The sequence below is a fragment of the Aotus nancymaae genome, unplaced genomic scaffold, assembly GCF_030222135.1.
Source record: "Aotus nancymaae isolate 86718 unplaced genomic scaffold, 86718_ANA_hifiasm-v0.15.2.pri h1tg000059l, whole genome shotgun sequence".
Lineage (NCBI taxonomy): Eukaryota > Metazoa > Chordata > Mammalia > Primates > Aotidae > Aotus > Aotus nancymaae.
Genome location: NW_026988473.1, coordinates 39,931,276 through 39,947,617, shown reverse-complemented (window position 1 = coordinate 39,947,617; position 16,342 = coordinate 39,931,276). Strand labels below are relative to the sequence as shown.

Here is a 16,342-nt window from a genome sequence, read left to right as displayed (position 1 = left end):
CAAAACCTGTACACTCAAAACTATAGAACATTGCTGAGAGAAATTAAAGAAAACCTAAATAAATGGAGAGATGTACTCTTAATTGAAACACTTAATACTGTTATAGTGTTACTTCTTCATAGAAGAATTTTCTTTTTTAACTCAGTGCAATCTCAGTCAAAATCTCAGTTTTATAGAAATTAATGGGCTGATTCTAAAACTTACATAGAAATCAAAAGCCTAGAATAACCAAATTAATTGAGAAAGAACCACATTGGAATCTTTATGCTGTGTTATTTCTAAACTTACCACAAAAGGTTATATTAATCTATGCAGTATAGTAGCAGTGTGTATTATAGCCATATAAGTCAGTATAACAAATAATCCAGAAATAGACCCACTCTTGTATAATTAAATTTTTACAAATGGGCAGTGTTGATTTAAAAGGGTAATCTTTTGATTGCTGCTAGAACAAGTAAATATTGGTGTGAGAAAATAATGATTCTTCACACCATATCCAAAAACTAACATACATAAAAACTACGTGGATCATAAATGTAAATCTAAAAGCTTAGAACTGTAAAACTTTTGGAAGATGAGAGATAATATTTGAGACTTTGGGGTGGTTTATGAAAGTAAGATATTGGCAAGATTCAAACACATTTTATGTAAGTAATGCCTTACTCCTCATTGGACAGTCAATATCTTCAGGATAAAATACAGACTCCTTACCATGACCCTTTGCAATCTGACCCTAGTTTTTCATGATATCCAACCCCATTCTTTTACAACCCCAGGTAAGCTCATATACTCCAGTTGTACGGATTGCTCATTCTAAGCTCATTTTCTTTTTCTTGCTTTTGTCCAAGATATTTTTCTATCCAGAAGATTGTTTTGACCTTTCACTTGATAAAGTCCAACTTACCCTTTATGACATAGCTAATTTCTGTAAAATTTAAATGTCTTCAAAGCTAATTGCTCCCATCCTTGATTGCCCAAATTCATACACACTTTTGTTACAACTTAGTATGCTAGAGTTGTAATAGAAGATGAGTTATTTACCTCCCTCATTCCTTCTTGATCTGATGTAGTATTTGACATATTATAAATATTCTGCTGAATACATGAGTAAGTACAATAATATAGTCATTGAAATCTAATTTTCTCCATCACCTTGGGTAACATTATGCCAAGGTCATCTAGTGTCCATATTTGGTTGGCCCATTTTGCCGACTTTGATGTTATCAGAAATTTCATCATGCTATTGCACTTGAGCAGGTTAGTGTTCAAACTTACCTTGGTGTGGCTGAAATGAGTTCTCTGTAGTTATATTTAAACTTAAAGTAGCTTTTTGACTCAATGCACTGTAAGATTGTTAGATAAAAGTAAATGAAGCTGTGAGTCCAATTTGGAAAAATTACTATATGTAAAGCTTAGCGTTTAGAAGGTAATATGACAAGATAAGTAAAATACTGTCAATGTAACTTAGTGTTATTTTGCCTAGATGTGTGTGTATTCAGGTCTTCAGTAATGGCAAATCTTTTTTTGGTAATGATGACATGGGATTCTTTTGGTGCCACTTTTCCAGCTGGAAATCTCTGCAGCCAGCAGTGCCTCTGCCCAGGTTTTACTCAGCTCTGGGCTCACTCTGCCCACTCGGCCTGGCAGGCTGCACTGGGCTCATGCCCCGGAATCCATACCCAGCCCACAGCTAGGCTGGGTGTGCCTGACCTGCTTTGGCCTTGGGCACCAGCATCTGGATGAGAGGATGCAACGGTGCCTGAAAACTGGAAGATGCCAGCAACTGCGGAGCCTCAAGGGGTGTTATGACTCTCACCCAGGGAGTCCCAAGGTCTGAGCCCCCAAGAACTGTTACAGCTCTCTCTCCTTACTGCTGCCCACAGCACTGCAAATGGGAGGCGTGTTACATGTTTGTGTTACAGTTCATTTGTTCCTACCGCCCACAGCGTGGCAATGGGGGACTGGTACACAGTGCCTTTTTCTCCCCATTGCTTGGCAAGCGGGAGGGAGTTACAGCTCTTTTTGCACTTGCCATTTAGTGGGTTCCAGGTTCTTGTCCCAGAACCAAGAAGAATGCGGTTACATGGACACTGGAGTGTGAGCAAAGCTGGGAGTAATTTTACTGAGTGACAGAAAAGCTCTCAGCAACTAGAGGGGACCCATAGTGGGTAGCCCTCTGTGTGAAGGGGGCCTGAAAGCAGGTATCGGCCTGAAAGCAGGTATCCCCCTGTGTAGTGAGTCTGGGGTCTCTATGGGCTCAGAATGGGGGAGTACAAGTTGATTGATCCATGGGTGGGCCTGGAAAAAGCACCATTCAGTCAGCTAAAAGGCATCAAGGGTATTCTCTGATCATGGACTTTCCCCGGCACTGGCAGCTCAGTTTTAAGGCTTTAAACAGTCTTTGGCTTGAAGGTTGGGTTTCACTGCTGACCTGTCCCTATCTACCTAGGAATTTGGTCTGCCTCCTGCCAATATCAGTAAGTCTGTCCTTGGGAGCAGACTTCATAATTAGACAACAGAAAAAAATCAATGTGAGTTTCTCAGACTAACGATTTGCCAAAAATAGTAATTTGGCTATAATACATTTGGCTAAAAACAAAATGGAACTATAAAATAATGGGTCTAATTTTTTTAGTTTCATTTGATTTTTGTTTGTTTTTAATCACAACCTAGTTTTAAAAATCATTCCAGAAGAGGCAGGCTAAACATTTGAGCACTTCCAGCATTATGGGAATAAAGGACCAGCCTTCTAGAATGAGTATTTGTATTTTTTTAATTCACCACCAAATAGAATGAGTATTTGTAAAGGAATTAGAGGACACTTAAAGTTTAAATTCAGGGTGGTTTTTCCCTTTAAAATTCATATACAATTTTATTGTATAAACTTTTATTGTAAGTAAATATGGCAATATTTAAAAATTCAAATCTTTTTCATGTGATTTGGCTTTGAAAATATGATAAAATAAAGCTATTTCTCTTTGTCTATACAGTACATAGTAAGCTTTTATATGATGGAGAATCTGGGAGGTTTTTTTTTTCCTTTTTAAACTTTTAAGTTTTAACAGCAATTAATAATGACTTGTGTGTCTTTCTTTCCTTTTCCTGGGGAAATGAAATGTTATTGCTCTGGAAGAAATTAATTCTACAAAATACACTATAACAATTACAATGAAATCAATTTTGTTCTTGAACTGTGGCACTGCTTTGTGGTACACTAACAGCCGTCTGCTGATGATAAAAACCAAGTTCATGCGGCTCAGCTCCAGAGTGTTCTTTCCAGCTCTCACCACAGTGCACACACTTAACATCAGTCATTTTATATCTATTTGACACTGATTAATTACTCTGATTCATTCTGGTATTATAGCCACCACCTTGGCACTTTAGTTAGGTCTGAACGATTGAAAGGAGTTCAGCAGTGTGAATTATGTATGTATTATTGTGACCCTTCATGGTATTTAATTAACTTAAATGAGTGTGTGTGCACCCACATCTTTGAAATTACAATTATGGAAAATATTTACTTGTATTTCATTTTAAGAAATGAAAATCTTAGTTATCTGCATAAGCTTATATATATGGCAGTTATGTTAATTTTGCAGCTGTTTATTTAATATTGATGCTTAAATTTTTTTCTTTCTTGAAAAATTAACAGAACTATCCATTACTAATTCATTTTGACTGGGGCCTTTTATTTCTAAACTGAGGAATGAATAGAACTCTTATAGGTGCATCCTTTGATCCTGAAATTAATATGATAACTGGATTTATAAGCACCATGGAACATCTCTGTTTTGACTTACACTAAGGATTGAATAGGACTTTTATAAACAAGACAACTTACATATTTTTAATGCTCGAAAGGCAGTGTAAATGAAAGAGCAGCAACCATTAGAGCAAATGTACTAAAAGAAGTATTTACTAGTGATACCTCATATACAGCAATGAGAAAAGCAATAAGGTAAATGCACCAAACAGATTTTTTAGATGGTAAATAATTATTAGTACTTATCACTTCTGATTTGAAATACAGATCGGAGCAATCACATTCTGGTTGTTGTTTTCATTTACTCTTTCTATGTCTGGTTTCTAATAACGATGTTGATAAAGATGGCAGGAATGTGACACTGGAATATATTTCATACCTTTTATGAAGGAATTACACTTCTGATAATCCTAAGGAATCAATTCAAAATTCAGACTTAAAAAATACTTGCTGCACAAAGTGAAAAATTAAACTGCTTCAATCTGTTTTTCTTTCCTTAAACTATCTTCCTTTATAGAATTTTTTTCATTTTTTAATTTTCAGTATTTTATGTTTTATTAATAATTTTACATATTCATGGGGTACATATTTTGATATGTGCAATGTATAGTGATCAGGTAACGGTAATAATTAGCATGTCCATCATCTCAAACTTTTCTTTAATTACACTAAGTTCTGGGGCACAGTTCTGTCACCCTTTTCCTTTTGGTTTCTGGCTTTGGCTTCATCCTTTAAAATAAAGGATTCAATTATATTATTCAATTCAATTCAAATATATTACTATTTTTGTATGATTTATTGAATCCTTTCCCCAGTGACTTAAAATGCCCCACTTACTATTTCAATCTCCGTAACTGATCTGATTTCTGTACTACATTTCATTTGTCTGTGTTTATTCTTAAGGTACCACATTTCTAAACAAATAATTTACATATAATTCATACTTTTTGATTCTACAGCTCAATGAGTTTTGAAAATTATATACGCCACTGTGGAAATACAGATTATTTCCATCACTCCAAAAAGATTTTTCTTAGCATCTTTTTAAGATTCATCTATCATTAGGCTGTTCCTTTTTATTGCCAAATAATACTCCTTTGTATGGCCATGCCACAATTTGCTTAGGTATTCACCTGCTGCTGGACTTTTGGATTGTTTTCCAGTTTGGGGCCATTAAGAATAAAGTTGCTATGAATATTCAGGTAAAAGTCTTGGTGCAGACAGATGGTTTCATTTCTCTTGGGTAAATACCTAGAAGTAGAATTAGTCTTATGGTTAAGTGTGTATTTAACTTTATAAGAAACTGACAAATTTTTAAAAAATTACTATCTAACATTCCTAGGACTAGCACTACTGTGAATTCAGTTGTTCCACCTCATTTTTAACACTTATGAAAAAGATTCAGTATCCTAATTTAAGCCACTTTATTGAGTATGTAGTTATAGCTGTGCTTTTAGTTTTCATTTGCCTGATGTGATGTTGAGCATTGTTTCATATATGTATTGGCCATTTTTATATCTTCTTTTGAGATTTCTGCTCAGATATTTTGCTTAATTTCAAGTTGGGTGGTTTGTCATCTAATTGAGTTAAATTTAAAAGTTAATAATAGTTCATCTTTTCCCAAATGTATATTCACTTGTTCCATCATTATTTCTTAAAAAGACTATCCTTTTCCAATTTAATTGCCCTGGCTCCCTTATCAAAAATTAATTGACCATATGTATATAAATCTACTTCTGAGCTCTCATTTTTCCCATTGATCTGTATATATGTCCTTATGCCTTTAAGACAGTCTTTATAAGATTGAATAAGAAAAAAATGGCAAGATTTACACAAACAATTGTTTTAGGTATTTTAGGTCCTTGTTATTGCCAAATAAATTTTAAAACCAGCTCATTAATTTCTACCCTAAAAAAGACTGCTAGGATTTTGATTGGGATTTTGTTAAATCTATAGATTAGGGAGAATTGACATCTTAACAACATTGAGTCTTTCACCCATGAGCAGAGTGTGAGTTGTTTTGTAGTTTTATGTAAATCAGACATATATTGTTAGATTTATCTCAAGTATTTGTGTGTGTGTGAGAGAGAGAGAGAGAGAGAGAGACTGACTTTCACTCTGTCGCCCAGGTTGGAGTGCAGTGGCATGATCTCTGCTTACTGCAACCTTCACCTCCTGGGTTCAAGCTATTCTCATGCCTCACCCTCCCAAGTAGCTGAGACTACAGGTATACACCACAATGCCCAGCTAATTTTTGTCTTTTTAGTAGAGATGGAGTTTCATCATGTTGGCCAGGCTGGTCTTGAACTCCTGGCCTCAAGTGATCTGCCTACCTTAGCCTCCCAAAGTGCTGGTATTACCACCACACTTGGCCTTTATGCTTTTTTGAAGCTGTTGTATGTGCTGTTACATAAATTATTCATTGCTAGTATGTATAAATAGATTTACATCTTGATCCTAAATCATAAGACCTTACTTAAACTTGAATAAATAGTTCTAGTAGCCTTCTTTGCATAAAGCCATAGGATTTTCTATGTATAAAACCGTGTGTTATGCAAATGAAAACTTTTAATTCCTGCCCCCCTCACCACCCCACAATTTATATCCTTTTTTTCCTCCACATTTTAATGTCCTGACTAGGACATCTAGAATACTTACTTTATGTTGGGTCTGTGGAAGTCATTTTATTATTTTGAATCTCAAGTGTACATTATCTGTCTTTTCATATATGAACTACTTTATACCAGCAATTAAATTAAGTACTTTATATAAGACATAGTGCTTATAAGTAAAAAGGAACAAGCCACTGTGTTGTAAAAATCAAGCTTGTTGATTCAGTGTTGGCAATTCAATAACAGAAGTTAAACCTGATAAAGTTGGTAATTACTATTCTCTGTCATGTATTTACAAAAACAATGTCAGTTTATCATAATGTGGTTGTTTGTTCCCAGTTTTAATGTCAATAAATAACTTAAATAGAAGTTTTTAAATGTTGATTTAAAAAGAAATAAACAGCCAAAACAGAAAAGTCAAAATAGAAAAATCTTAAATGTGTTTAATATACTAATAATCGACCACAAGGCAGTAAAATTGAGGCCATTTCTTGTTCATTATAGTATACTTAAAGCTATAGTCATCATTTTTTTTTTTTAGATGGAGATAGGGATGTACCGGAGTACAATTGAGGAGCATGGGTTCTGGACTTAAACTGCTTAAAATCCTAGTTCTTTCACTAATTGGCAGTATAACCTTGGGCAAATTACTTAACCCTTTCTGAACTTCATCTTTGAGTAAGGAAACTACACTCACCTCATAGTAATATCTTGTGATCATTAAGTGAGCTAAATCGTGTAAAGACCTTAGAATAGAGTCTAGCGCAAAGTATTGAATAAATGTAAGCATAAATTATCTAATGATTAACCTGAACTTCATAAAGTTTATAGAACTATCTGAACAATGTCCCCTATCGGTGAACATGTCATAATGAGATAGTTTTATATCATTTTCTTAACAAAATAGAGGAATAGGCCAGATATAAAAGCTAAAGCCAAATATACACATTAACATGCACCTACACAAAAATTATTATCTTTTGTTGAGTGGATTGCCCCTTGGGCCACGTTATTTCTTCTGTTATTCAACTCCTGAATTTTGTGTTAAACTATGAGTCTCACCTTTTTTGCGAAGATGCAGAGAATGTATCAGTAATGGAATCTTTATAGTCTGAAAAAACATAACTATTAGGTGGTTTGTTATGTTTTACTTGTGTTATTTCACTACCATCTTGAAAAGCATTCAGATAATTTTCCTAGAATATGGGGAATCTGCATTTTTAAAAAATACAATATTGATTCAGTACTTTAATAGTTTTACATAGAATTTCTCAGTCATTATATGGAGCCTCATTGTATCCATCCAGATGCTAAAGCTATTCCTGATTCTACTTGGTGTTCTCTTTATATTATTTAAGCAAGGAATAGTGATCAAAGACAACTTAGCAGTTTTTTGTTTTGTTTTTTTGTGGTGGGGTAGGGGACAGAGTCTGGGCTAGAGTACGGTGGTACGAACTCGGCTCACTACAACCTGTGCCTCCCGGGTTCAAGCGATTCTCCTGCCTCAGCCTCCTGAGTAGCTGGGATTACAGGCACCCACCACTGTGCCCAGCTATTTGTATTTTTACTAGAGATGGGGTTTCACCATGCTAGCCAGGCTGGTCTCAAACTCCTGACCTCGTAATCCACCCACCTCAGCCTCCCAAAGTGTTAGGATTACAGGTGTGAGCCCGGCCCTGTTTTGTTATTTTTTAAACAGCTCTTTAAAATAAATGAAAAATTAAGTAAGTATTTATAATTAGAAAAGTACAAAGATAATTACATTTTGGAATACGATAAAATTTGGAACATACAGAATTTAGGAGATCAGCCTTTGCAAAGACAAGCGATTTATTTGTGTTGTTTCACATACGTAAGTTGTTTCCCTTTTACAGCACCAGTGCATTATTGGCCAATGGCCTTGTCACGTGCCTCTACATTTTCTCAGCTGTAATTTTCAGTGCCTCAAAATACCATTCCTGAAGGTTCTGTGTTTTTTCTTCCTTAAATACCGTTATATGTACGTTCCTTAAGCCTGGCTAACCATGACTTTATCCCCGGCCACGGATAATTCATTAATTCTTGTGAAACCTTGCCTTTAACTGCCTTCCAGCCATCCCCAGTGCTCACCTCCAGCACACTTTAGACACATGCCTATTGTATAATTGTTAGTATAGCTTTTTTCTTCACCCTTAATCACAAACTCTTTGAGGGCAGGGACCTCTTTTTTCTAGATGCCCAGAACCCACCATAGGGCCTCATATTCAGGAGTTTCAGTAAAATGCTTCCTTTGACCCTGCATGACCATGGTAGTTTTACTCTCTTTCACAAGGATTTGACACTGGTCTGTGGTTAGTTCTTGCTTCATTCTAAATTAATGAAACAGGGCTGGGTGCAGTGGCTCACACCTGTAATGCCAGCACTTTGGGAGACTGAGGTGGGCGGAACACCTGAGGACAGGAGTTTGAGACCAGCCTGGCCAAAATGACAAAACCCCATCTCTACTAAAAATACAAAAGAATTAGCCAGGCGTGGTGGTGGGCACCTGTAATCTCAGCTACTCAGGAAGCTAAGGCAGGAGAGTCACTTGAACCTGGGAGGCGCGGAGGTTGCAGTGAACATCCAGCCTGAGCCACAGAGACTCTGTCTCAAAAAATAATTTTAAATTAATAAAGTTAAAAAGTAGTAAAACATCACAACTAAAAGAAGTGCTAGGTATACATTATTTACTTTTCTGCTACACTGTCTTCCTTCAATTCTTAACAATTTTTGCCTTTCTTTTACAGGGGAAACCTTGAAAGGAAAGGTCACAGTTCACAAGAATAAGAAAGATCCACGTTCTCTCACCGTGACCCTCACATTGAATAATTCGACTCAAACTTACAGTCTCCAGTGAAAAAGCCGTAAAAGCACACTACCTTGCAGTTTTTAATGTGGGGGTAGAGTGGGTCAGCAGGAGAGAACAGGTTTTATGTGAGCAGATGGATGGATCATGGACCCTTTTCTAATGAGCCTCCTCAATAAGAGAGAGATTCTTATTGTGAAGATCTGACGTAGTTCAGCTGAGGAAGGGAATCAGCTGATCCTCGTCGTCTGCCACGTAATCATTTTCTTAGAAGTTGGCTCGGCCAGATTTAACCAAATGTAACTCCCACATTGAGTTTATCTATATTGAGAATCACTTATATTGGCCTACATTTGGAACAGTGATAATCTTTTGTTTTTAATAAGTTCTTACTACAAATTTTAAACAGTAGAAATTGGTTAGTTATTTGGGTAATGTTTCATTAAACTAGTAATAGATAATACACATTTTATTACAGATTCCTCTGAGGAGGAGTTTTTAATTGTATTTGCTAGAAAATCAGATGTAAGAAACATTAGTGTAAGAAACTAAAATATGGAAAAGAGCTTCAGCCTTCTTACATAAATCATGTATACAGACAGCCTAGTTGACTGTCCTATCTACCACACTCAAGGTTCTCATTTTGTAGTCTCTTCCCTCTTTGTGACTATTCCTGAGCCCTATAGATTTCTAGTACTGCCCAGGAAATCTAATTTCAATACATTTATCCTAGGTTTCATGACAGTTTTTAAAGACTGGGATAAATATGTACTTATCTGCTAATGTATTATCTTTTTCAACCTAAATTTATGTGCAAAGGTTAAATATGTAACTGTTACTATACTTAGCACGCGATAAAGCTGTGTCATTTGTAGTTACTGATTCAGTTTGAAATGTAGAATGAAAAAGTTCAATAAAATGTATCAAACAACTAGTAGCATTATAAAATATTTCAGCTGCGTGTGGTGGCTCATACCTATCATACCACCATTTGGGAGGCCAAAGCAGGAAGATCACTTAAAGCCAGGAGTTTGGGAGCAGCCTAGGCAACATAGACCAGGTGTGTACCAATTTTCTTTAATTAACCAGGCGTAGTGGTGCATGCGTGAGCAGATTGCTTGAGTCCGAGAGTTGGAAGGTACAGTAAGTCAAGATCTTGCCACTGCACTCCAGCCTGGGTGACAGAGAAAGACTCTGTCTCTAAAAAAAAAGTTAATTAAAAGTAAAAATAGAGCCGGGCATGGTGGTTCATCTATAATCTCAGCACTTTGGGAGGCCCAGGCAGGAGGATTGTTTAAGGTCAGGAGTTCAAGGTCAGCCTGGGCAACATAGGGAGACTCCATCTCTACCAAAAAATTAGTCAGGTATTGTGGTGCACACCTGTAGTTCCAGCTACTCGAGGCTAAGCCAGGAGGATCACTCGGGCGCCGGAGGTCCAGCCTGGGCGACAGTGTTAGGCCCCATCATTCATTCATTCCTTCACTCAGATAAGTTTTAACATATGAAGACCTTTTGTAAAATCAGAAGCATTTAAAACAAGTCTTGCTTAACAAAGGGATTATTTTTAAGAAAATAAGGATTTTAAGGAGACGCGTTCCACATGCCTCCTTTAAGTTCAGCAGTTGGTTCTTTGTCAAAACAAGACATAACACCAGGCAGCTTAGCATAGTGTTGAGAAGCATAAGCCATGGAGTCAGTGCCTCGGTTCAAATCCTAGCTCCAGCTCTTACTTGCCATATGATCTTAGTCACTTTCCTTAACTTCTTTCTCCCTCCGTGAACGTGCCAATTTATGAGTTCATAAATGAAGAATTATCAGTACCTGGCACATAGAAGACAATAGTGGGTGATAGAATCATCATTATTCATTCAAGGACTCCCCTCCAAAAATATATGGCACGTACATTAGATCAGTTTAAGAATTATCATGTTCATCAGATAGTAATTATTCCCCTAGTACATGAATTGGTGAGAAGATTATGATGGACATTAATATTTAAAGTGGTAAGATCTGTTTCAACAAGAAATTGTCTTTGGTCTCTTAGAAAACTGGCCTAGCAATGAGGGGGAAAACCTCTTCAAATGATGGTTTATGGGTTTGTTTGTTTTTTTGTAATTAGAGTAACCAGCATACAAATGATGATTTTAAGACCAGTCTTCCTTCATAAGCATGATTTGCTTTCACTGGGTAAAGCAGTCAGCTTGTTTTCACCATGGATTTGAATTCAGACCATTACTAGAAATGTGTGGTGCTGATAATACAGTTTAAACTACTTGCGATTTTGTCTTGAATGGCTTCCTATACAAATTTGAGTAGGTTTGGGTGATAAATAAGAAGGCCCAGAAGAGTTAATGGATTTTTAAAGGAACCAAAAACTATCAGGTTTTTTTGTTTGTTTTTTCTCTTTTGTAAGTTAATACCAAGTATTTTCTATTGTATAAACTACTTCTTAAAAATTATTTCTCTTCAGAACTCTTGTTAGGTTTCCATGGGATTTTCACCCAGTGACACTTCTTATTCTCTTCAGGTTATGACTAGCCCAGCTACGGTTAGTGGGTTTTTGTTCGTTTCAATTAGCCTTCCCAGACCAGGACATTCTTATTTGTGTATCCAAGCATTTTATGAGAACATAACTGTCCAAATGTTAGCTCTTCAATTAGGATTTTCACCTTCAAACTGCTGTGAAAAATACGTACTTTGTAGCCTTTGACAATGATAAATACAGTGTGCTTTTATGTTGCGACAGATGGGCATTTATAGATATCAGTTTACTCTGTTCCAGGGATTTTATTTCCATTAAGAAAATACATTTTCCCCCATCTTCCTTTGAGAAAACTAACATTCTATTGAAATGCATGGGGCCATTTCAATATGATGGTCATCTATAGCAGAACTGTGGTCTGAAGAGAGCACTTCAGAAGGAGTGTTCCAAGAAAACAGAACTGTAGGTGTACAGAATGGTCCAGTAAGTAGCCATAATGACCATGGAGCACACTCCATGGTTAATCAGGCAGCTGTAGTTTAACTTTGAAGCAATCCCTGTTTGGTTCTACAGAGTTGTTGTTCTGTTTTTTTTTTTTTTTTCCTTAATCACTTAATGTGGATTAATCAGTGTAGTCCACCTGTGTCCTTCAGCATTCTACCTCACTTTTTATGATGGATTATGTAAAATATATTGTGTGAAGTTAGTGACTTGAGATCAATCCATTAGAGAGTCTTACCAGACATGCTCTCAAGCTTTCATCAAGAGAAATTGAAACAATATGATATGCCACTTCACTCTTAATGACCATGCTAAAAATTATAATTTAAGCTACTGGGCTATAACATATACATATACCCAAAATCGCCAGGTATTCAGATTTTTCTATGTAGCAGAATAACAAAAACATGTTAGGTTTGCAACACTGTCATAGAGTTTCAGCCACACTTTAAATCATTTGCTAAAACAAAATAGTTTAAAAACTTTATACTGTTTATACTATTTCACTCCTTCAAGAGAGACTAACTTGTGGTGAAAGAGCAGATAGGTGAGATGCCCGAGGTCCAGCCCTGTCTAATGCAGGGTTGGCAAACTGTAGCCCCGAGCCAAATCCACCTGCCCCGTTTTGATAAATAAAATTTTATTGAACACAGCCACACTTAATTCATTGTTATACTGTCTATAGCTGCTTTTGTACTATCACGGCAGAGTTGAGTAATTGTGACAGAGATTGTATGGCCCACAAAGCTGAAAATATTTACCAGCTGGCCCTTTACAGAGAAAGTTTTCCAACTTCTGGTCCTATAAGGCTTGTAAAGGTAGCAAGTTACATATTTGCTCTTACAGCTGAGAGTGAGGTGTTAATAGGGAAGTAAATTCTGAGTCAAATTTAGATAAGATTTATAATCTGAGGCTGGGCGCGGTGGCTCATGCCTACAGTTCCAGCACTTTGGGAGGCTAAGGTGGGTGGATTACCTGAGGTTAGGCGTTTGAGACCAGCCTGATCAACATGGTGAAACCCTGTCTCTACTAAAAATACAAAATTAGCTGGGTGTGGTGGTGCATGCCTGTAATCCCAACTACTCAGGAGGCTGAGGCAGGAGAATCACTTGAACCTGAGATTGCAGTGATTGCAGTGAGTTGAGCTCTACCCACTGCACTCCAGGCTGGGCAACAAGAGCAAAACTCTGTCTAAAAAAAAAAAAGATTTATAATCTGTATAGAAAACCTACTCAGGCCAGGCGCAGTGACTCACGCCTGTAATCCTAGCACTTTGGGAGGTCAAGGCGAGCAGATCACGAGGCCAGGAGTTCAAGACCAGTCTGGTCAACATGGTGAAACCCCGTCTCTACTAAAAATACAAAATTCGCTGGGCGCCTGTAATCTCAGCCACCTGGGAGGCTGAGACAGGAGAATCATTTGAACCTGGGAGGCAGAGGTTGCAGTGAGGCAAGACCTTGCCTTTTTACTCCAGCCCAGGTGACAGAGCAAGGCTCCATCTGGGTGGGGGGCAGGGGGTGGAGAGAAGAAAAAAGAAAACCTACTCAGATGAGATAATTTTTTTTTTAGCAGCAGCCAAGAAAGGAGCAGAGATGGCTAATACCATAGATAAAACTATTTCTTCATAGAATTCATTAATGGTCATGGCAGAGAAGATATGAATGCACAAATAGAACACATAGATTTTTAAGAACTATTTTTTTTTAATGTAGAGCTAAGTAACTGGATGTACTGCTCTATGAACACAGGATTCATTAAACCTAAATTGCTAAAAAAATAAATAACAGTATTTACATACATGAAATTGATGTTCTGAGTTGTAACAATTAGTGCCTGGTATAAAGGGAATTAGTCAACTGAAACTTTGTAGCTGATTATCAACTTTAAAAAGATTAATAAGACCAGAAGACATTTTCAAACAGAGCTTTTGTTTGTTTTTGGTTTGTTTTGAAGTAGGGTCTCACTCTGTCACCCAGGCTGGAGTGCGGTGGCGCTATCTTGGCTCACTGTAACCTTGGCCTCCCACCTCAGCCTCCCTAGTAGCTGGGACTGCAGGCCCGTGCCACCACACCTAGCCAATTTTGTATTTTTTATAGAGATGGGGTTTCACTGTGTTGCCCGGGCTGGCTTCTAACTCCGGAGCTCAAGGGATCCACCTACCTCATCCTCCCAAAGTGCTAGGATTGCAGGTGTGAGCTACCGCTCCCAGCCTAAACAGAACATGTTAAAGCTAGAGATGGTGGACTCCTGCCTATGAGCTACAAAATAACCCAGCTAGTGAATGATTTCTGAGCCTTAAAGAAAGTAATTGCAATGGTCTTCAAGATAGCTCCGAACCCAAAACTATCAACATTAGGAGAGACAGTTGGGGAACTTAGCAGTTTTAACAAGTCTTGGGACTCCTTAATGCCCTTCCTGTGCTGCACTGAGGCATGGGGCCACAGCAAGATACATAAAGTGCCTACACAGCTATCCACACGTGCCTTGTTGACTTGAAGGCTCATCTGTCTTAAGTCTCTTCATGATTTTGAATGTTTCCTTGCTATAAAGTTAGAGTAAACTTTTCAAGAAGAATGATAAAGCACTTTTAAGATATCTTAGTAATTCATTTGACCTTTCCAATAAAGTTTTCATCTACTGTCTCAACATCCTGGTTAATGTGGAGCTGTTCACATTGTTAGTCCTAGAGTGTGGCTAAATGTACACAAAAATGTTGTCACTTCATTGTAATTAAAATACGGATAATCTAACATTGATAATAAAGGAGGCAATTAATTATAGTATATTTATTTTGTGGAATATTATGCATTCAAGAAAAGTCAGTATGTCATCAAGGCAGCATGGAAAAGCTCGTGATAAAAATGTTAGATAAAGCAAGACAAGGTTACACATGCTAAAATGCTAAAAAAAAAAAAAGTACCAGTGATTGGATTATAAGTGACTTTTTCCTGTAATTAAACTTTCTGTAATGTTGTATAACTGTTAGTTTTTAAAATATATTCTTAAACAAAACTGAGTAGCTGAAATCATTTTGCAAAGTGTTGATACAAGTGAACCCACCAGACCAGACCAGACCACCCCATCAGCTTAGATGGAATGTGGAACCCCAAGAATTCTGCATACTCTGGCAAGACACAAACCTCCCTCTCTGCCAACAATCCCAGCCTTGAAAACATTGTTTGGGAATCATCAGGACTCATTTCATGATGCCCTTTATTCCTATTAATGCCAGTCACCCCAAGATCCCCGGGTCTCACAATTCATTCTGCATCCCCCATTTCTAATCTTCATGCAGTGCTAAATATCCCCATTTTCTAATTAAAATCCTGAGGTTATGGCGAGATCACTGCTTCCCCTGAAGCCTTAAATGGTAGCTATCTTCTCATACACCTCTCGTCACCCCAGACTTGGCTGTGAGGTGGGAGACTTGCTTTTGGTTGCCAATCATAGACCATTCTCCTTACTTCTGCTGCTTTTACATCTTTAATCAGTTGTCATCAAGACTGTTAACACTAACCACCTAACCGTGTCAGCATCATCACCCCACCTCCAGGTCACTCACCTCATTCCTGTTTTCTTTCCATTGTTTTGCCAGTAAATTGCGCACATTTCCATTGCATAGTATGATGAGTTTTCACAAATGTGTACACCCTTGCAACCGTCACTTCTATCACATCCTTAAAAATGTTAGCCCCTAACTCACTGCCCACACTTCTCCTCCCTAATCAGTCAGTATCCGTTCTCAAGTGGATGATCCTTTATTCCCTGACCTTTTGGTTCATTGACCTCCTCCAATGATCTTGCCTCCACCTGACCTCAGCTACTCACCCCTCTGGTCATCCTCTAGAATTGGCCGTAACCCAGAACTCCAACGACAGTTTGATCTCACTACCTATTTTTCAGCTCACTCTTAAATATAACAAAGCTTCAGGTACTTCAGACCAACGCCAAGCCACTCTCCCCGTGCCTCACACCCCACTCCCTTTATGACTCAGATGTTTTGTCAGCATTTCTCCCCTTTCCCCTGCATCATCACCGTCTCCCTCCACAGCTCCACAATTAGCATAATAGGCTCTAGCTCCTATCTTGACTCCACTTCTCTTTCCTGCTACTGCCACATTTCTAGTTTTCCCTTTACACTGAAAACCCTCAGAGTT

General features: G+C 37.5%; 1 protein-coding gene across 2 annotated transcripts in view; it reads left to right on the top strand.

Annotated features, from left to right (window-relative positions):
- PRMT3 (protein arginine methyltransferase 3) overlaps window positions 1-15,189 on the top strand; it is a 137,298-nt gene extending 122,109 nt beyond the window's left edge. For both annotated transcript variants that reach the window (XM_012456488.2, XM_012456490.2), the window contains one exon: window positions 9,144-15,189. In XM_012456488.2, coding sequence (XP_012311911.1) covers window positions 9,144-9,253 — 110 coding nt within the window. In that variant the 3' untranslated portion in view covers window positions 9,254-15,189. The remainder of the gene's footprint in view (window positions 1-9,143) is intronic.
- The last annotated feature ends 1,153 nt before the right edge of the window (window positions 15,190-16,342 follow it).